At 39.4% G+C, this 22,172-nt stretch overlaps 1 protein-coding gene across 1 annotated transcript; it reads left to right on the top strand.

Annotated features, from left to right (window-relative positions):
• The first annotated feature begins 1,122 nt into the window (after positions 1-1,122).
• Positions 1,123-9,147, top strand: RBM15 (RNA binding motif protein 15). The gene has a single exon (XM_075195918.1). The coding sequence runs from the start codon at positions 1,180-1,182 to the stop codon at positions 3,709-3,711; it is 2,532 nt and encodes an 843-aa protein (XP_075052019.1). The 5' UTR covers positions 1,123-1,179; the 3' UTR covers positions 3,712-9,147.
• The last annotated feature ends 13,025 nt before the right edge of the window (positions 9,148-22,172 follow it).

Below are 22,172 nucleotides of genomic sequence, written 5' to 3'. Positions count from 1 at the left end.
CTTTATCTCTGACCATTTAATAATATTTACTGAAAACCATCTTTTTTTATTGATAGTTCGTGATACCAATAGATATATAGAAAGAGAGAAAATGAATCAACACCTAGAAAACACTGAAGGATTAGAACAGGGCACATACAGGGTTCTGAGTAAAGGCTCTTGGAGCATATATGAGGGCAATCTACTGTAATATCACACTACATTATTGAATTTTGTCTGTTTGGCAGAATGGAGCCCAGGATCGCTCTCCATGTTTGAGATGGGAAATACAGAACACCGTATGATATAAAGTTTAATCAGTCCATAAATTACATATTTATGAGTGAAAATATTACTCTGTTCTAGGTGCACCTGGAGCCAGAATTCTGGGGGAAAATGAACCATGGTCCTGTGTCCATCACATCCTAGTCTAGAGACCTTCAGAGGTAGCCAGTTGAGGATTGGGATAGCCACAGGAAAGTGGCATACGTGCACCTGTGTATTTTGCTGCTTATTCAGTTTGCCTGCAGGCAGTGTAAGCTCCTATTCCCAGTCACACAAGTGCAGTTACGGTCTATAAACTCTGTTTCAGGAACTCGGTGTATATCTACTGCCGGCTACATGCAGGCAAATACAATGTATAAACTAATATGTGGATGCACAAAGTTCTCCTATATCAGTATCCTTTGTGTATGAAGGTGCTTCTCTCCAGCAGGGCATCTCTTTTAAGTCATGTGAGGGAGCAGGTCATGGGTACAAATAATTGTATTATACAGGATTGTTTTAATTAAAAAATATTTTTAAAAACATGGATGCCTAAGATCAATACTCGTGTACAGAAATAGTTGAATTTAAATGGTTAAATGTATTTAATAATGAACTATAAACTTTTTCAGAGTTGGCAACTCTGGACTAACAACCCACCACCTCTCTCCGATTACTTCTCCGCTGACATTTAACTGACGACACAACTCGCTCACACTTCAACAAGACTAAGAAGCGGACATGACGTCTTTAAACGTGAACGTAGTGTCTATCCCGCCCGATTTTTTTTCACAGAATGACGGCATATCTATCCAATGAGAATGCTGGAAGGATTAATCCTAGCGTATCAGGGTACAGGGTGGATCCCATAGAACCAAAATTCCAAGATGGCGCTGAGAAGTCGTGTTTGAGGACGCGATCCATCAATTATTCGCCATGAAAGGAAAAGAGCGCTCCCCGGCTAAGGCCAAACGGTCCCGGGGGGCGGAGGAGTCAACTCGAGAGCGATGCGGAAAAAAGATAAGCTCCGCCAGTGGCAGTAATGGCAGCGGCTCAGCGGGCAAGACCTCAGAGAGCAGCTCCGGCCGCCGCGGCCTACACCTGGACAAGGGCCTCTCAGGCGGCCGCGAGTATGAGCCATCGGGAAGAGCGCCTGGGTTGCACAGCTACGGTTCCCCAGGTGCCAGCAGTGGAAGCGGCAGCAGCAAGGGTGCAGACAGCCGAGGAGGCGCAGCCGGCCGTAGCACGGAGGGACGCGGCGAGTCGGAGTACAAGTCGCTGCGGATCAGCGAGCTGGGATCCTCGCTCAGCGATGAGGCGGTGGAGGACGGCCTCTTCCACGAGTTCAAGAAGTTCGGGGACGTCAGTGTAAAAATCTCCCGCTCAGGGGACGAGCGCGTGGCCCTGGTGAATTTCAGGCGCACGGAGGATGCCCGGGCTGCCAAGCACGCCCGGGGCCGGCTGGTGCTCTACGACCGGCCGCTGAAGATTGAGGCGGTATACCTAACCGGGAGCAACCGACGTCGGAGCCGATCCCCCGGAGACAAAGACCCCTATGCCAGCCTGTCCGCTGCCGTGTCCTCCTTGCCCGCCCACCGGCACCCTCACGGCCAGCGCGGCCTCTCCCCAGGCGGGCTAGGCTACAGGGATTATCGGCTACAACAGCTCGCCCTAGGCCGTTTACCACCTCCACCACCCCCACCTCCGCCCAGGGAGCTGGAGAGGGAACGGGACTACAACTTCTACGAGAATCGGGTACGACCCACCTACCCACTAGATCCACGCCTCAGCATCCGAGAGGACGGCAATTCTCCCGAGAACGACATAAGGGCCAACAGGACCCTTTTTCTTGGCAATCTGGACATCAATGTTACAGAGAGTGAGCTGCGCAGAGCCTTTGAACGTTTTGGGGCTATTACTGAAGTGGATATTAAACGTGCAGGCCGTGGACAAAACTCTACTTATGGATTTCTTAAATTTGAGAATCTGGACATGGCTCACAGGGCCAAAGTGGCAATGTCCGGCAAGTATATTCTGCGTAATTGTATTAAAATCGGCTATGGCAAAGCTACACCAACCAACCGCTTGTGGGTGGGTGGACTTGGACTATGGGTGCCAGTGGCATCACTGGCACGTGAATTTGACAGGTTTGGCACCATCAGATCTATTGACTACCGTAAAGGGGACAGCTGGGCTTATATACAGTATGAGAGTTTAGATGCTGCCCAAGCTGCATGTGTTCAAATGAGGGGATTTCCATTAGGTGGAGAACACCGAAAACTACGTGTTGACTTTGCAGACACTGACCATATTTATCAGCCCCCTTACCTACAGCCATTGCCTTTGCCCCATTACGATTTAGTGGGGGATGCTTTTGGACACAGAGCACCAGATCCTCTTAGAGCCAGAGACCGCACGCCACCTTTATTGTATAGGGATAGAGAAAGAGACTTGTATGCAGAGACTGAATGGGTACCACTTCCTGTTAGAGACAGAAATAGAATAACATATGAGTCTCTAGAAACATTAGACCGACGCGTTGATGGCTGGACTTTGGACAGAGACCGTGAAAGAGATGGAGTAAATAAAGAGCAACCCAGGAAAAGGAGGCTTATAGATGAAAGTCGTCATATTGACAGATCTCCTGAAAGTGACCGCTCCAGAAAAAGACACTGCAATAGTCCTGACAGAAGTCCAGAAGGTAATGGTGGACGGGACAGTCGTTATACTGAAACTGATCGTACAGCCAGCCGTGCAGAACAAGTTTCGCCTTCTAGAGATTGGCGAGGCAGCCTTGAGCGTGGTCTTGGAGATAAACGTGATCGAAAGAACTCTACCTCTGTTGAAAGAGATAGGAGGCATCGTATGGTGGAGAGTAAAAGCCCAATAAGAAAGGATGAGCGCCCCGAACCCAGCAGTAAAGTGAAGTCACCACAGAAACAAGATGCATCTCAGAAACTGTGCTTGGCTTGGCAAGGTATGCTGCTTCTGAAAAACAGTAATTTTCCGTCCAACATGCATTTGCTGCAGGGTGATCTTGCAGTAGCATCTGGCCTGCTTATTGAAGGCTCATCAGGAGGAAAAGTCGCACAGTTAAAAATTACACAACGTCTGCGTCTTGATCAGCCCAAGCTGGATGAAGTGACACGACGCATTAAAGTGGCAGGTCCCAATGGTTATGCCATCCTGCTTGCAGTTCCTGGTACATCTGAGGGTAATTTTGCCGGAGACCAAGCAAGTTCTACTCAACGTCCCCTGAGAAACCTTGTCTCCTATTTAAAGCAAAAACAGGCTGCAGGTGTCATTAGCCTTCCTGTGGGGGGCAGTAAAGATAAAGAGAACACAGGGGTCCTTCATGCTTTCCCACCCTGTGAATTTTCTCAGCAGTTCCTGGATTCAACAGCTAAAGCCCTTGCCAGATCAGAAGATGACTACCTTGTCATGATAATAGTACGCGGGGCATCCTAATTGAATGTTTGTATTCACATGCACTGTCCAAATGGTATTATGGGATACAGTACAGCCTTTTTGTTTTGCTGATTCATTCTATATGCAGTGATATTGTGTCATGCTTAGCAAAGGTATAACAGATCTCCTATCCTATATTATAGAACATGTGCTTGCTTTTTTGCTTTTCTTTAATAAAGCAGCTGACCTATTTTTTTTTTTCTTTTATAACTCTTCTCCCAGATCCTAATACTAATTGCTTAAAGTTGATGTTTAACTCATAGCTATTTGCAAGTAGAGCATTTGATGCAAATCTCTGAATTTGTAAAATACATTTATTAAACATTATTGTAGATCATACATTTCGAAATCTTATAGCTAGCTTTAACTATTTCATACAATGTTCTACTTCACAGCTATGAAAAATTATTTACTACAGGCAAACTTTTTTTTTTAATACCCATTACAAATATGTTGACAATTTGAAGCTAAAATGCAGATTGATATTGTATGTATCCACACTCTTTTTTTTCTTTGCCTAATAAGCAAGCAACGTTTGTCTTGAAGGTTGTACACCTCCTTCAAAACGCCAATCTGATCAATAAGGTTTGGTGACAAAACCTTAAGGACAGGGGCATTTGGTGCTTTAGAAGGCAGCATGAGATAGTTTGTGAATATAACACAGCATGCCCTCTTCCCTTTGTTAGTTCTGCCACCTATCCTTGTGAAATTGTGGGATTAGCATTTTTAGGTGACAGATTGTACAAACCCTTCAAACTGGGTTAAAAAAAATACTAGGTTTACAAAGCATTCAAGGTAAAAGACAAGACTATCAGAGTAATACCTCTTGAATGGCAATATAGAGTACTTCTTTTAATTCCAAAGTGTTGTATAGCATATTCAAAGGAGTTACACAAAAATGCAAATGGTCTTTTATAAAAGTTACCTGGAACATTCACAAACTTGTATATGCAGAATTTCCAGAAGTGTATTAAAACTGAAAATCTGATATTGTGGGGGAAAATTTGTTTTCCTTATACATATGACTTTACTGTCTCTACATACGGAAGGGCACTATAGTAAGCTTGTGAGTCTGGTATAATTGAAAATGGGAAATAGCTTGCACTCTGCAGCATAGTAAGTGTAAACATTTCAAGTACTGTCTTTTTTTTTTTTTTTTTTTTTTTTTATAAAGATGAGCCTTCTGAAAATGTGTTAAATTGAATTTACTAAAAACAATCCTGCAGATTATTAATTAAATGGTTCAGGGTAGAGTCATTGTTCAATTAACTTTACTTTTTTCCCAAGATTGTTCATTTTAGAGAGAACTCTGCTATTGAGATGGAAACTCTTCCATACATATTTGTGAATGTTGGAAGATGCATTTCCATACTACATAACCTTGCATGACTTTCATTAGTATAGTGTTGAACCCCCCCCCACCTTCCCTTTCTTTTCCAATTTTCTTTACTGCTTCTTGAATTTTAGCTACAGCTTATTGTAAATTGTAGTTTAAATGTTTGGTATTTTCATAAGCTTTTTGTTTGTTTGGCATATCACTTTTGGATTAAGACTGTAGTTTAGATTTTAAATTTGAAATTGAACGTAGATGCTTACCTTTTTTATCCTTACTGTACAGAGTTCTTGAGCTAATTTTTAAGTAAAAATTAGCAGAATTTTCAATGGTAAGCAGCCACAATGTTGCTGTGTCTTACCCAGAGGGTTAGGCTGCACTTGGTTTATGAGTGGAATGTTAGGCCCAATATGATTTTTGTCAAGAAGTGTTTTAACAATTGAAGTTTGGCAGCTATCACCAGTTCATGGCAAAACTTGCATACAGCTGTCAGTTATTTTGGAATTGTTTGATCTCTGCTATATGGAGTTAAGTTGCCCTATAATTTTTTTTTTTATTTTTTTAAAAACTTTTTTGCCACATGTAGGGAATAATGTATTGGTATATCCAACAATATCTCATTGAAGAGTCAGTTTGTTTGTAAACATTTAATATTAGATATCTGTTGGTATCTGTTTTTATTCTTTCAGAAAATTGCATGACATTACTAGAAATAGGCTATACTTCTAATCTGATTTACATCACATTCCTATAACAATGCATGATTTTGTTTAATTTGTGTATTTTTTTTTTTTTAGAATGCGTCTGACATTTCATTATGATAAAATTGCAAGCAGCAGGAGACAACAGATGGCTAATTTGTAAAGTTTACTGCACATTGACAAACAAGTGCTAACAATATATGTAAATTTGTCATAATGATCAGATTGCTTATACAATGGCTTTATTTCTACCTCTTGCGTAAACAGCTAGTTAATACATTTATACTTATCTTTTTAGTGGCTATTTAAAAGCATGAGCCATTGTAAAAGTACTGTACTGTTACTTCTCTACAAGTTTCACTGTATCCCATAATACAGTTCAGGTTTGTAGATGTTACTATGTTTGGTAAATGTAGAAGAATACTGTTAAAATTAATATTATGTGCTTTACTCTAGAATGCAAGTGAATTGGTAGATTTACATACAGACATTTTAAGTTAATTGCAGATAAGTGCATAAAAGGTTTGAAATTCGAAGATGTATAGTCTACACATTCCTATGCTTGCATGTGTTGAAATTATTGCAACTCTGTTGTTTGTGTTTAACAGAAAGAATTCAAGCTGTTTGAGGAAATCTATTTACTTGCAGTGTAAAGACCTGGTATTATGTGAAGATTAAACGGATTCTGGCACATTCCGTTGCTTGTTTAAAAAAAAATAAAAAATAAAAGGTTAAGATAGGGCTACAGTATACATTGATGTGGCATTCTCAGTTCCAATATTACTACTTCTTATCAATTTTTAGGGATAATGCTATCCAATTATGAGTTACAGTAGACATTTTGATCATCATGCCCTTACGTGGTGTTTGTTGTTTTGTTACACTGTTTATGTCCCCTCTTTGAATATGGTTGCAAACATTGCCTCCTATTGTACAAATGTTTTTGCAGAATTAGAGAGGAACTTGTTATGTAAAAAGAATACTCTAAAATACTGACAATGCACATTTTCACATACTTGGTCTTGTCCACTGGCATGGTTTAATCTGTGATCATTTAAAGAAAAAAAAACTTGTAGCAATTGATTTATTTACACGTGGATGCTTCCAACATCAGTATGCATTTTGACTTAACGTATTGTAGCTGTTTTACATATTGGTGTACTCAACAGCAGTAATTCTTTCTGTTTTCAATATTCGTCCTAGCATTTTGTTTCAACCTCACTCCGTTTTGTATGTTATTCTGCACCAACTGCACCCATTGTTAAATGATATTTTCAAAAGTATAAAGAATAGAGGGCATTCATTGTAAAGAGTACTTTGTATGCAATACTTAAGTCAGTGGCTCTCTGAGGCACACAGGTCAGAGTTGAGCACAAAATCACTGATTTTATCTATCAGGACTGTAAGAGAAATGTAAATCTGACCTGTGGGCATGGCTGAGAACGACTGCATTGCACAGGATCAACATATTGTGTTGACCAGCATAGGATAAGGGTGTTTAAACTTGCTTAAAAATTGGTACAGAGGTTTAAAAAGGATCATTGCATCTGAAATGCAAGATGACTGTAAGAAAAAAATGCATTTTGTGACATTAAGTTCCAACAAAACAGTCTTTATTTATATCCAATAGTAGATTGCAAACTGTACTTTTCAACTATTGGGTGTCAGTGGTTTCCTGAACTTATCAATCCTTTGCAGTAATTGTTGTCCTCCATATTGCTGGTTACAACTATTATAAGTAACAAGGAGACATACTGCTTTAATACAATGAATTTAAAACTGTCTTATGTCTTAAGAAATTATCTTATCAATTCGGAGATAAGAATTCCCTTTTAACAAGCTAGTGCATCTGCCATAAGTGTCTCTTGATCCACGTGTTTATGTAGAGTTATTTCATACAAAGTACTGAACCAGATTAACTTTTAGCATATACAAAACGGCTTTGTTCGACTGAAGGTGCTATTCAAATCTAATTAATGTAGAATCTTGCACTGCAGCACCGTCCATCTGATTTGTTCGTTTTTTTTCTTTGGTGCCAAGGTACCCAGAGAGCATTCATTTAGTAATTTTACTTTTTATATGGAATCTAGCTTGCTAAATATACTTGTGTCATATGATTTAAAAAAAAAAAAAAATAACAGGACTAATGTAGTGTATGGCTTAGTTGTACGGTATTGACCCAGAATATCAACATTGTAATGTAAATGCTGAATGCATATTTGCTTAACATGTCCCTTCCTTGATATAGAAGTGCATAACCTTTATGCAGTTTTGCATATGCATGCATATTTTGTTATGTGTATAACGTGGTTATGCTGTGCTATGTGCATTTTATGTCAACAGCCATATGTCGATTATCATTTGTACATGGACCCTGTGTCATTCCTGCAGCATCACAAATAATATTTAACCAAGTACCCCATCATTTAATTATGGAGTTTTTTGTTTTGTTTTTTCAGGACAAAAAAATTAAAAGCAATATACCATATTTAAGTTGAAGTAATATTTTAATGATAAATATTGATACCTGGTATGTTCAGAGATCAATATTGCTTTAAGACTTCCAGTTCCTTGAGACATGTCTTTAGAACTCGCTGTGTACGTGCAGCTGATCCTTAATGCTAAGAATGCAGCCTAAAAATTACCAAGGAACCAGTGGCCTCATTGAGGTACTTAAAGCTAAATACTGGGAATCGCTTGTTACATGAGAACTGAGCAGCTGCACATCCATTATTATAGTATTCAGCCCCCAAAAGGCTGTCCTCCCATGCCTCCTGTACTGTGTAGGTGACAGATCCACTTTAAAGGAGATGCCCTTTTTTCTTTTGTTTTTCTATAAATAACATTTTTGTACTGCAGTACAGACCAGTTATACTAATGACAACACTACATTTTTTATAGATTGCCATCCCTTGATAGAAGTGGTGTTTGTACCATTTTGGGCAACATTTGGTGCAGAGTAATTTCAATGCAAATTTAAAGTTTTCAGCACTCCTTCGATAGTATTTTTGTGGTGTTAGGTGGTACTTGTTTAACCTTCAACAATTTCCCCTCCCCATTGTACAGCTGGAAGCTGGGGAAAAAAGAAGATTCTGGTCTTCAGGGCGCTATTGACAAAAGGAACATTCATGGAGGAAAGTGTCTGTTTAGTACTTGCGCATTTTACTACTTTGGCAGCCAAAAAAAATGCATATTGTATATCTGCTATTGTGATGCCAGTTCCCGTGTTTTAAGTGAAAACGTGATGACTTCATTGCTTTGTGCTGTATACACAAGATTTCTGGAAAGTGAGACGTTACCCTCTCTGGCTCACACAAGTTAACGTAATGGTCATTGAAACAGTGCACAGTTCAACTGGTTTTTGTTTTCATTCTCAATAAATTTTCATTTGAGGAAAATGTCTTTCTGCCTGGAAGTGAATTGACAGCAAACATCTGACATTTTTGGTTGAGGGGTACACAATTCCTGATTGCTTGAATTGTAGCAAACAAATTGATGTTTCATAATCTTCAGGAAGTAAAACATTGACATACTCATTTTTGTGTTTTTTTCTTTACTTTTCTTTTTTATTTGATTTATTTTTAAACTTTTTGTGTTATTGTGCAACTGGAATAACCTAGTTCTGATTGCTGTTTCCGTTTTCTTTCTGTTGAACGGATCATATGGCTGCTCATTCTCCTTAGGAGGGATCCGTAATTTTCTACAAGACGCAGAGAAAATCCACTTCATGTCTCAGTGGGACATGCCGCTGTTCTGGAGAGTACAGTAAAGATTTGATTTGTTTGGATCATACAGAATGATCCTAATTTATTTTTAATTTGAAGTTTACTTTATATCACGTTTCGTTTGCAGCAATCAAACCACAGAAAGCAATCACCATAGCAATTTTAAAAAAAATTGTAATAAAGCATTTCGTAACAGATTGAAGGAATCATCCACTTCTGGGATCTAAGCACTCTATGCATAGGTGGTTTATTCTCAGGAGAAGAGTTTCTGTGCGTCACCAATATGTAATTATTCCTTTTCATTGGTCGTTTTCAAGGCCATTTGGGAAGGGTTCTGTTACATTAGCATGAGGAACCACAGTGTGTGCCTTGCATTTCATTGTGAGGTCAAGCATGAATCCTTTGGAACCTTCCTCAAAATCACATTTGCTGCATCCTTCTGTGCCAGGTTTTGCACCATTTGTAGTTCCTTGTGGGAAGTCAATCGCTGTTACAAAAACATAGTGTTGCAGCAGGAGATTACATGGCACACCGCATCTAGAGAAGAACCTTTTGGAGTCCTCTGTCTCTTGCTTCTGATTTTTGGTCAGGATGCAGCAGTGACAAAGGTGGTGAAATCGTGCATGTGCTGATCAATTGCAGCTGTTACTGTTTCCATTTCCCAACGGATGGGGAGAGAATTGGTGGCGGCTGCATCCAGTTGAGCTGTCTGCTGCTAGGGAACAGGTGAATTTCAGCTGCCCTGATATCTTACCTGCAGGTGTGTTCCCATGGAAATCTCTTATGCAAAGGTAAGGTAGTGAAATATCAAGCTGCAAAACGGTTATTTTCTAAATCTATTGCACAAAGTTATTCACTAACTTAGTGTTCAGTTTACCTGGTAATAACTTATTTGTATTTCATTAGTATTTACAATCGATTAACAATTTTGGAGATGGGTGTAAGCCCTCATGGGGTGAACAGGTCACTTACAAATTAAGTAGATGCATCAGAAGAAAATATACATTCATAATGCACCCCCTTCTAACTACCAGTAACCTTTTTTGCAATCCAACTTATTAAAGTATTATTTGGTTTAATTCACTGCTTATAACTTTTAGCAGCTTACACTAACTCCAATTGAGCTCTTATTTTATAATAATTTAATGGTGCTATTTCTGTGTGTTTCTCTCTCTCACCATTCTTTCTACAAGACGCCGAATGAATAGTGCAAGCGGCCCATCTTGATTGCTTGCAGCCCACCCCATCTTGCAATCACAGGAATGATCCAGTTATGTTTAAATCTTCTGTGAATTTTGAGAAATGAGAACATATTAAATGGTGATACACTTCATTTACATATTTAAGGTTGTAAAGGATGATGTAAGGTGTCGTCCACAGGTTCCAATGCCTTTGTATTTAGGTTTTAGGCACTAGATCGCAGCATTTATGAATGCTGGGTTTCCTAATGTGAAAGTGGTGCTTCTGAATTGAGGTTGCCTAGGAAACTGATTTCCTCCATACTAGGTATTGCAGACTGGACCAGTGTCTCCTTTGTCACATAAAAACATTAAATCACTAGTAATAGTAATCCAATAGAAGCTGGCATGGAAACATTTTGGTTTTTTTACCCATATTTTTGCCAGTTTGCCTTATGGAATTTTTACACATGGACATTGAAAAATGCTAGTTAAAGCAGAGACAAAATATTTTCCTTGCTTTTTACATGACATAAGTATTAAAGCTGTCCTTCAGAAGCCTGTACTTCAAGTGCACTGTAAAATACTCTGGGGAGTTTCAGTTCTGTATGATGTGCAGCGTAGCACCTTCTGTGCAGTTGCGTGAGCACTCTGTGGTGATGTAACACTACTCCTATTTCATCATGTTTCATCGCCCCATCAATGTGTGCAGGAAAATCTGCGATGTTGGTACTTGGAAATGTATACTGGTGATGTTCAGCGTCACATCACCCTGAATTGAATCTCCCCTCCCCTTGTGTATTTCACTGAGCAATAGTTCTGAATTCTGTGGGCAGTCTTGAAATTAGCATGAAGAAAGCATGGGTATACAGTTACAGTTCTCACAAATGAGTGAAAACAGTCCGGTATTTAAACGTGTGCTAAACACGGGTCTGTCCATACTTCAGGGCCGTGCCAGTAGGTAAAATCTTGATACTAGATAGACCAGTTGCTCTTATTTGCTTTCCATATTATTGTATTTCAGATATATTTAGTAAATATGGTGCAGCTAAGGGCAAATAATTCTTGCCTATGTAAACGTTGCATTATGTTTGAACATATTTGAAAGTGTTTGACAACTACAGAGGAACTGCAGCAATTCCCAGACTGGGTGCTAAATACTTTTCTCAGCCCTCTTTAATTTTAATTTTCTATCCAATCACCAAAACTAGTCAAAGCATAATGAGTAAAAATAGGAATCTAAAATTTGCCCTTCATGCAGAATTTCTGACTTGAAAATTACTGATGCAGTTGTGCAATATGTCATAAGCACAAAAAACATTTTCTAGTGTCGGGCTCACTTCCGTGCTATCTTCCTCTACACATTACAGCTATACTGATGTGCAGACTGAAGGAAACCTGCTTGGGGGAGAGCATATCATGCTGAATAAAATGCATATAACAAACCACTACATAGTAAAGCTGAAAAGCAATGTTTTAGGGCCAGGTGTCCAGTACCTTTGAACATGTGATCTGTTTATTGTATTTGAAATTATTCAAAGTTACTTGCATAATGAAGACATTATTTCAGTAAGTATTGGTCATACCTGCACACATACTCTGTTAATGTTCTCCAATATGGAAAATGTGGTGGAAGAGGACCTCCTTTAATGAGGTAAAAACGACACAAGTTCAACTTTTCTAGCAATGTTGCTCCAGAGCAAGGAAAATCAAAACACCCAGCAATGCAGGTGTAAATGTATCCTAGCAATGACGTGAAATGTCATTCTTCCGGTGGCTGCTTGTGGCCTGCACAACCCAGGGTCTGAAATATCCACATGGTAATGTAAATGCTGAATGCATATTTTTAAATATATTGTCTTCTCTAAGGCTCTTCTTTTTCCAAAGTAAACAAGGCTAATTTGTCTAGTATTTCTGTATATTTTAACATACCATGCCTCTTTAGTAAAAAGACGTTCTTGTGCCAAAAGTGTATCCTGTAGTTGGATGCTTACTAATACAATGGTAGTGTGCTGCTTCCCTCTTTATTCTTTGCTGATCTCCCCAATTATTTCTCAGTTAATGTAGCAGTAGAATAATTGTTAGCGTGGCTTAAATGCATTACAACATGTTTATCTATGTTGAACCTCATCTGCTATTTTTCTGCTCCTTCTGCATGTATTAGTGTGCTGCCCTGTTAATTACTATAGTTTATAGTTCTTTGTAAATAAGGAAATCAAGATTCTAAATAAAAAGACTGGACATTACAGCTCCCTAATCCTTGAGGTAATCTGCAAATAACTAGTTTAGTTTGATTATATAACTATCCTATGCTTTCTATCCCCCCCCCCCCCCGCCCCCATAATTCCTAGGGCTAGATTTACTAAGCTGCGGGTTTGAAAAAATGGGGATGTTGCCTATAGCAACCAATCAGATTCTAGCTTTTATTTATTTAGTACCTTCTACAAAATGATAGCTAGAATCTGGTTGCTATAGGCAACATCCCCACTTTTTCCAACCTGCAGCTTAGTAAATCTAGCCCCTAGTATATAACCTGCTAATGACTGACTGTTGGGGTAGTCAATGACATAATGTGGTGCCTGGTCAGTAACAGATGGGAGGTCAACTTATGGAATCAGGTACCATATAGATTGGTTCCTGGCCACACTAACATTGTACAGTACTGGTTCTTTTGATGGAATATCCCCTGTAGCCGATTAGTCTGCTGCTTGAGAGGGTAGTTGTATAAATGTATATCAAATGTGAACCAGTAGTTGCAGGAGACGGCAGTTAAATATTTATGAGTGGCTGAGGCAGCATAATTGAAGTGATGTGACTGTTACATAGCTGGTGACAGAGGCTTAGATTATGGCCATTGCAAAACTGAAAGTTTAATGGTTTTCACTGATTGTAGAAGTGGTGCCATGTAAAGGAGATGAACATTTAAGCTGGATAACTTTGTACTACTTTACTGTGGGGTGTGTGTATATCATACTTACCAACCTTTGGTAAGTTAATTCTCGGAGATCCCAGGCAGGGGGGCGTGGTTGGTGGGCAGGAGGGGTGGGGCGTGGCAAATTGCGTCTTTTTGGCCCCGCCCCAAAATGGGGGGGTTGTTTTTTTTATCATGGGGGGCAGGACCAAAATGACGCGATTCGCCGAGAATTGCGTCATTTTGAGGAGCAAATGCCATTTGCCGGATATTTACCTGCTCGCCCGGGAGACCTACCCGAATTTTCGGGAGTCTCCCGGACATTCCGGGAGAGTTGGCAAGTATGGTGTATATCTGTGAGTGTAGTGTGTCATTGCTTGTCTAAGGAAGGATAAGTCACTTAGCTGACAAGCTTACTCATTTGCAGAGCCCAGTGCTGCCTGGCTAGATGTACTATAATGCTGGTTTTCTACTACAATATTTGCAGCAATATTGGGACAAGAGGCACCATGTTTTCCAAAAACAACCCTCATAACCGATGAGCATAATTTTATCTGACTGAAATAATATTAAGACAATCCAGAGAAAATAGTATTCTTATAAACATACCTCCAATTTTCATTCCAATTTCTTGTTTCCTAAACTGTCTCCATAATATCTGTCAAAGAATGGTGTTGAAGGGTCACCTACAATAAAATGTCCTGTAAAAGTATGGCAGTATGTTATGCCCCCAAGGTCTACAGGAATCTGCCAGGGTCCCCTATATTTCCCTTTCACTTTGTATTTGTACTTGTACAAAACTATAGTCTGGTCATTGTTTAGCGGTCTTATTTAGTTATAGCTCCAGATGTTTGCATCACCTGTAGCAAAAACACAGCCGAAGTGATGCGTCTTCACCTCGTAAAAACATCCTGGGCAAACCCGCTGTTGCAGTTTGAGCTCCTACTAGCCTAGTTGGACACTTGGTGATATTTTACCCAAGTAATAAATAGCAGGGTCCAAATGCCCCAGGTTGGTTAGTTTTGGAAATACATTAACCATTGCATGCTATCAAATTGACCCTAGTCTGTGTTTCTGTGTGTATTAGGGAATTTAGACTGTAAGCTCCAAGGAGGCAGGGACTGATGTGAATGTGTTCTGTGTACAACGCTGCGTAATTAGTGGCGCTATATAAATTGATGATGACTTTTAAGAAGAGCACGATCGCTTATTATTTTTGTAATCAAAAGCACCTTTTCTCAAAACTAATATGCAAGAGAAACATTCTATGTAATAGAGCCTATTGCACAAAAATGCATTTAATTGAAATTTATTTTTTTGTATTTTTGCAAACAACACTGCAGACTATAGTCCTATATGGAGCACCTGGTTCACAAGTAAATAACAATAATTCCTCTACAATAGGAAGGAGTATTGATGTTATCACCAGTGTTTCCTAGATAAATACACTCCACTCTTTTCTGCTTTGCTTGTTTGAAACAAGATGGGCCCCTCCCCTGTAAACTTACCATTTACTTTTAAGTTGCCTGAAATTATTAATGAGGAAGAGGTATCAGAACTGTATTCTATGTGCCTATTTTCTTTGCATTGTAAAGTTGTTGTTTTTTTTTTTTTTTTTTGTCTACATTGGTTAAAACAGTGCATCCCAAACTTTCTTAGTTCGACGCACCCCTAGACTCTCTTTTTTTTTTTTTTTTTTTTAAGGCACCCCTAAGCCAAAATAATTACCAAGTAGTCCCCGGCCTTGTTTACCAACGGCCCTGGTCTTGACACCCCTGTGGGATCGCTGTGACACACAGTTTGGGAACCACTGGGTTAAAACTTTATTTTTCATTGAAAGTTTAGGCAGATGCAAGGATGTTCCTGTATACCAGTCATTGGACAGGGAATTCTAGGACTTGTATTTTTATACACCATCTGGAAAACTATAAGTTGCTCAATGGTGGTTTAGACCTTACAGCAGAGGTGAAATGGCTCTCCAGCTGTAGGCAGGGCGTGCTGTAACTTCTAGTTTCAGAATAGCGCTACAAGTCCCAGCCATTTGTGCCTGGAGATCCTAGCGGACACTTCTAGTACATTTTCTCACTGGCATTTGAAATGCATTTTGTAACAATTTTCTAGCATTGAAGAGTTTATTGTATAGTTTTCAAATTCATTGAAATGAGGCAAATGCTTCCAAAGAGCAGTGTGAATAAACGCAATGCAAGTTAACCTTCTGTACAAACACAAATTGGTTTGGTATCGCCTGCTCTGAGTTTTTATCGGACCGTCTACATGCATATTTACAACACATGTAGTCACAGTACAAGGGTAAGCCATGGTTAATTACACATGCAAACCAGTGAAGAATGCCCTATGTGAGTGACAGGTAGAAATCTGCACCAGGGCAGCGCTTGATGAACTAAGCGATTACCTTTTTTCCTTGGCCATAGTACTGTTATGTGAGTATTTCATATCTAGGCAAATATCTATATTAAAGAATAGAACTTTATTACTAACAAAACCACAAAAGGGATATGAATACTTTGCGGTGCATGACATACAACGTAGGGTGGAGAACATAAGAGTCCTGGGTTTGGTATCAGGACCAAAGTACAATGGTCATTGATTATCTACTCTTCCTCCTGGTCCTTTTCCGTCTTACTGAAATTTTGTAGGAACTCTGGCACAAAGATCAACAGGCTCTCCTGCGTGTTTGGATGTGGACAGAGCATGTTTTCTTCCCTTTCTTCTCAGCAGCAGTGTCGGCCCATCAGGAACTGTAATTTCTAACCAGTATTGTCTCCTCTGTACCTCTTTGCATTCCCATGTCTGGAGTGTTCTGGGTATTGGGGGGGGGGGGGGAGAGACCTAAACCAAAGCTGGTGTAGATTGGTGGTCCCTATCTTGAGGGGCTGGTTAGGGATCTAGTCTCTGCTCACTTGTCCTTCTGGGCCGCCTCCTGATCCTTAATTCGCTGATGCTGGAGGATTTCACAGAATAGGGTAGGACAGGTGGGGAACAAACGCCTGGTGAGTAATTTCACCACCAAAGTCTACAGGAATCTACAAGTGTGCCCCCTGTTATTGCAACATCTGTGAAATGGGGTGCAGGTGTTGATTTTAGCTAAGAAGGCATCCCTGGTGTTGCTGTATGTTACATACAACACAACATTGGTACACATAGAGGCATTTTCCAATTTTCTTAAATATACTAACAGTTTCCCGATGAGAGGGGTTGGATAGAATATGTTTGTGGTGGAACAAATGGATTTTAATGTGGAAACCCCATAGTTTATAACAATGTTCAGTTCAATATGGTCACCACATTGCATCATAAGGTGAACCTATTCCTCTAATACTTAAATGTAATCCATATTTATGCATGTGTATGAAATATACATTTGTAAAAGTTCCCCTCTGAGCACTTCTGTATTTGGGCTCAAGAAAGCTGGTTGCAAGGCATTCTGGGGCGCACAAAGCATGCAATGTCTGGTCACTGTAGTGTGCTTTTGAGCTCATTGCTGCAGCAGGGCATCACAGCACTTCTTTTTGAATGTTGTAATATATAACTCAAAGTGAATACCAGTCCTCTCCTTTCTCCCTTTGTACTGCACTGTAGTTGCTTGAAGAGTTCTACACATGCTAGTGTTACTTAAATGTTATGTGTATGTGTAGAGCTTAAGTCTCACACATCACATTTTTTTCATTATGAATATTACATACTTGTGTGGGGATATGATCCATTTAAGTGAAATCCCTCTTGCCTGCTTTAGCAATTCTCCACTTGATGTCACTGCAACACTTAGAAAAAGCATTTTTTTTTCTAGGATTTACAATAAAGAGCTATTCTTATAGTGACCATGTTGTACACAATAAATGTTGGTCATTTATTGCAGAGAAGTAACTGTACTAAAAGGTCAAAATGATTTAATTCCAGAGTTTAGGAAATGTACACCTATTTTACTGAAATGTAGTGGCCCCACAGGGTTATTCAGCTATTCAGACTACAACCAAAGTAAATATTGCTGTTGGTGGAGTGGGAGTGGGCATGTATGTTGGTCTCTCAACCTATACTGGCCCTGTGTAAACCAGACGCATGGATCTTTCAACATCAGGTATCTAACAAATGGATTAAGTAAGGTAAGTAATTTTACTTGCAAAATAGCTTATATGGTGCTGTATTTTTATATTTAAAATGGTATTCCATAATGCACACAGCCCACAACCCCTTTATACTCGGCTCACCACTTTTACAGACCTTAGACCCATTTAATCCACATCATAACTCTTCTCTATCCCCTTCTATGTCCAACCTGTTCATCTCTCTGTGCCCCCCTGCCAGCCCTCCAGTCCATTACCTATGCTCACTACTCAACCTGTTTACTCCTCTCCTCCACATCTTTATTGCAGGCTCAATCCCCTTCTCCATCTAATTGTCCCCCTCATCTTCCTCCACTCTAAATATACCCCTATAAACATGACCCCTTCATCATTATCACCTTACTCCCACCTTTTTGTCTTATAATCATAATAGCTAACACTTTATCATTAATCCCAACAATCTATCATAAACTCCTCCATCACTGTTCCTTCGTATTTGATCCGTTACCATCTGAGTACTGACGTACCACCACCAAGTCTGCTTCATCGGTTCTCCTCTGAGGAAACTTAAATTTGTTGCTCCGGACTGTGCATACGACATACTGGGACGTTAAATGCCAGTATGGGCAGTCAGAGCAAACATCTAATTTTTGAACTCTGCTGTCCTGTACACTGAGCCTCTTCCAAGAGCAGCAGGACACGGTAGCACATTAAGGCGAAGGACAAAATACTGATTCATGCAAGGCACGGCTCAACATGGCCCAGTTTTTTAGGTGCTATGCTGGACTGGTGCATGCGATTTGTTGAGCCATGAGTTACCATAGTACAGATTTAAGCATGACATAGGTCTGCACTTTCTAATACACAATTACTATTTGCTGAATTTACATAAAGAAACAATCGGTGCATATGCAAAACTTGGAGCTCTTTTCAGTTGATTCATTAACTGTTTCAGCAACTTGCTTGATACAGTAGGCTTTACATTAAGCAGGTGTTTACAATTCCAGTGTTGAATATACTCTGACCCATCTAATCTCTCAGGATGTTGTGCATACTCATCAACAACCATGGGCTCTGCTCGGTGGTTAACTGAGGACTTTCAAACAAAGATAATTGACTGTTACAAAGTAGGACAAGGCTATAAAAAGATATCTAAACATTTCAAGCTTGGAATGTCCATTGTCCGTATTAGACATGTCAGTTCAGGATCTGGAAGATAAAAAAAAAAAAAAAATCTCTTGATAGAACTGCGGTTAGATATGCAAAACATAACCCAGTAAAGAACCTGCAAAAGACTTTAGTAGACGCTGGAGTAGTGGTCCATGGTATAGTGTTGCTTACACAAAAATGATCTGCGTGGAAGAATTGTAAAAAGGCATTATTTCCTATGACCTCCATCACAAGAGCCAATTCTTGGATAAGCCAGAAATGTTTTGAAACGGCTTTGAACTGATTAAACAAAATAAACGTTTTGGCCACATCCTCAAGATATGCATTTAGAGAAAAATGCAGAAGCATTTGAAGTAAAGGACACCTTGCCCAACCATCCAGTAGGTGACGCAGAAAGTTATTCAGATGGAAGGAGAAATTGATTAATTGAACTAGAGCTAGGGTCCCATCTAGTCACCAAATTAAATGTGAAATGAAAGTGTATATTTCAGCAAGGCAACAATCCAAAGTAAACTCCAAATTGAATCATGAATTTCTTTCAAGAATAAAAGAAATGTGTTGGAATGGTCTTCCACAGTTCATAGACTCTTTTGGGAAGTCTTTAAACATGCAGTGTATGCAAAGTGACCTAAGAATATTTCTGTGCTAGAAGCTTTCTGTAAAGAAGAGTGGGAATACTTTCCTAAAGCAAGAATAGAAAGAGTTAGCTGGCTATAAGAAACATTGGAAGCTGTGACTTCTTTAAAAATAGATGTTACCAAGACTGACAAGGTGCACAAAACACTGTTTTATTTACCTATCTAGCTAACAACCCTGTGCATTAGATTGCAAAGTCAAATTAAACAGACTAGTTGCAAAATCAGGAGTGATCAGCAGGCATTATATTCACAATTTGGGCAGATGGCTTAGTGGCTACTGAAGTAGGCTACTAGCAGAATCTAGCATAAATTAAAGTATGAAGTAACAAGAATGTGTAAAATATAATGGAGCTCTCATATGTAATAGAGTGCAATGGAGCTGAAACATACAATACCTCTATTGTGCAGATGCTGCATTTTATATATAATCTAATATTAGGATGACTGAAAAAAAACTTTGTTAAAATCATGCTCAAAAACTGCTCGTTTTTAATGGATTTCCACCTCATTCCCTGAGGTTTTGCATTCATCATTAAGTCTTTTTGCAGAAATCTTTTCAGGTAATGCAGGCAGCTACTAAAGAGAAAATGCTGGTGGGACTGGAAAACGGGAAAGATGATTCACTGCACTAATGGAGGCATTGTATGGCTATCATTTCCCAGCCTGGAGGTATCCAACCTTTGGAGAGAGGTATGTGGAAATGTGTGAGTGATGCTGGAAGGTACAGGAACAGCTGGTAAGTGCTAATCACTGGAATGGACCATCCAGAAGTGTACTTTTTATTGTTAATACATTTAAGTGGCAGAGGCATAGGATTCTCCCAGGTTAAAGTAAAAGGAAAATGATGGTACTGAATAGTGTGTCTGCAAATAAAGCTTTATGGGCAAAAATACTGCCATTTGAAGAGTTGTAGCAGATACATCAACAAGTAATGTCACTTCCCTTATGCAGGGTCAACATTTTGGCTTTTGCAGTCTGCAATATAGACTCTGGTATGGAGACTGAGGTGCATGGGATGGGCCTGAGTCATTAAGGAGAGCAAAGCATAAAAATGAGTAACTTTGCCCCTGGGCAAAACCATGTTGCATTGAATGGGGAGGTAAATTTAAAATGTGGAGACAGATTTATAGTTGGGAGAGGGCATGTATTGGATCAGCTTTAAATTTCAGTGTAAAAATAAAGTACCAAGTATTTTGTGTGCTAGATGAAAAAATAGCCAGTATTTAATGTATGTGCAAAATAATAAACTAATTTGCACCCCTTGCATTGTAACAGGGTTTGTCCCATTTTTACTCCCTTTTTTCTTCTTTTTTTTTTTTTGCCTTTCCTTAATGACACTGGCCCTTTGTGTATAGTTGACATTAGTACATAATGTAAAAGTAGTGCTTGGAATAAGGAATACAACATCCCTGGCCATTGTGCTTACAATGGCTGTTATCTTGGCAAGTTGATAGTCTATACAGGGGTCCTATGCAGCTCTGAAACTCTAAACCAGGGGTGTCCAACCTTTTTGCTTCCCTGGGCCACATTGGAAGACGACGAGTTGATTTGGGCCGCACATAAAATACATTAACACTAACGATAGCTGATCATCGAAAAAACCATAGAAAACATAGTTAACATATTAAACTTACTTGGAAATGAAGTTAGTAAGAGTTAGGTAACCTGTTGCAGAATCATGATTAAAGCAGTAGTCCCATTACCAGCTACAATTTAACTTGCCTGCATCTGCCCCTTAGTGGGGTTTGGGGAATTAAATGGCAAAAACTTTTTTTTTCTCTCTTTCTGCACCCATGAATCATTTTTTTTATTGACCAGTTTGAAATGGTCACCGATATAGGTAGCATCAGGAGGACTAATAGAAATCGACAGAGATTTAAAGTTAGGGTGGCGGGAAAAATGGCTCATGGAGCATCCTCTGATGAGGGTAACAGTGGGTGATATTTTCACCCTACTCAGCACTGCACATTTAAAATGGTTTAAAATATTAAAAATACAATTATCTCTTAATAATTATATTAGATACATACAGAGAACACAGCTAGTTCATAATTGCATGGTGCAGTAATTCAGAGTAACAACAATAGGATACTGGATAATCTTTCACTGCTGCTGATAGTTCACGCGGATGACTCCTCTGTGCTGCGCTACACAATGGATGTCGGGTGTGATGACGTCACCCCCGACCTTCACATGCGAGCGCCACACGGAGGAGGAGACCAGGAAGGGAGCCGGAGCGCCAGCTGACATGACCGCAAGGTTTTTTTTTGTTTTGTTTTTTGCAGGATTTTTTTTTTCAGTGCTGCCCCATTGCCACAACCAAAACTCCTGCTGGGCCACATTTACAGGCATACTGGGCCGCGGGTTGGACAACCATGCTCTAAACAATGCTGTACCTTTATATAGTAGCAAGCTGTGAGATGGATGTAGCTCATCTGTGGTTGTAGTGATCTTATTCCTCAGATATCCTTTATACTTACACATTTTATCATTGCTGCTTAATTTTATACTATTTGTTTACTTTTAAATTTTATTATCCTATGTTTCTATTTGGGAAATCAATCTCCATTATATTTAATTGTATTTTGTGTTTTCATTACTCCTATGCCTATACCGATTTAATTTTTTTCATGGATGTACTGCTTTCCACAATTGAGTCACTGATAATTATATTTTCATAATGAAATCAATCACATATGTCTTAAAACTACAAAATATAAACT

This window comes from Mixophyes fleayi, chromosome 2, assembly GCF_038048845.1.
Source record: "Mixophyes fleayi isolate aMixFle1 chromosome 2, aMixFle1.hap1, whole genome shotgun sequence".
Taxonomy (NCBI): Eukaryota; Metazoa; Chordata; class Amphibia; order Anura; family Limnodynastidae; genus Mixophyes; species Mixophyes fleayi.
Note: the sequence above shows the minus strand (reverse complement) of the source record. Positions and strands in the feature narration are given on the sequence as shown.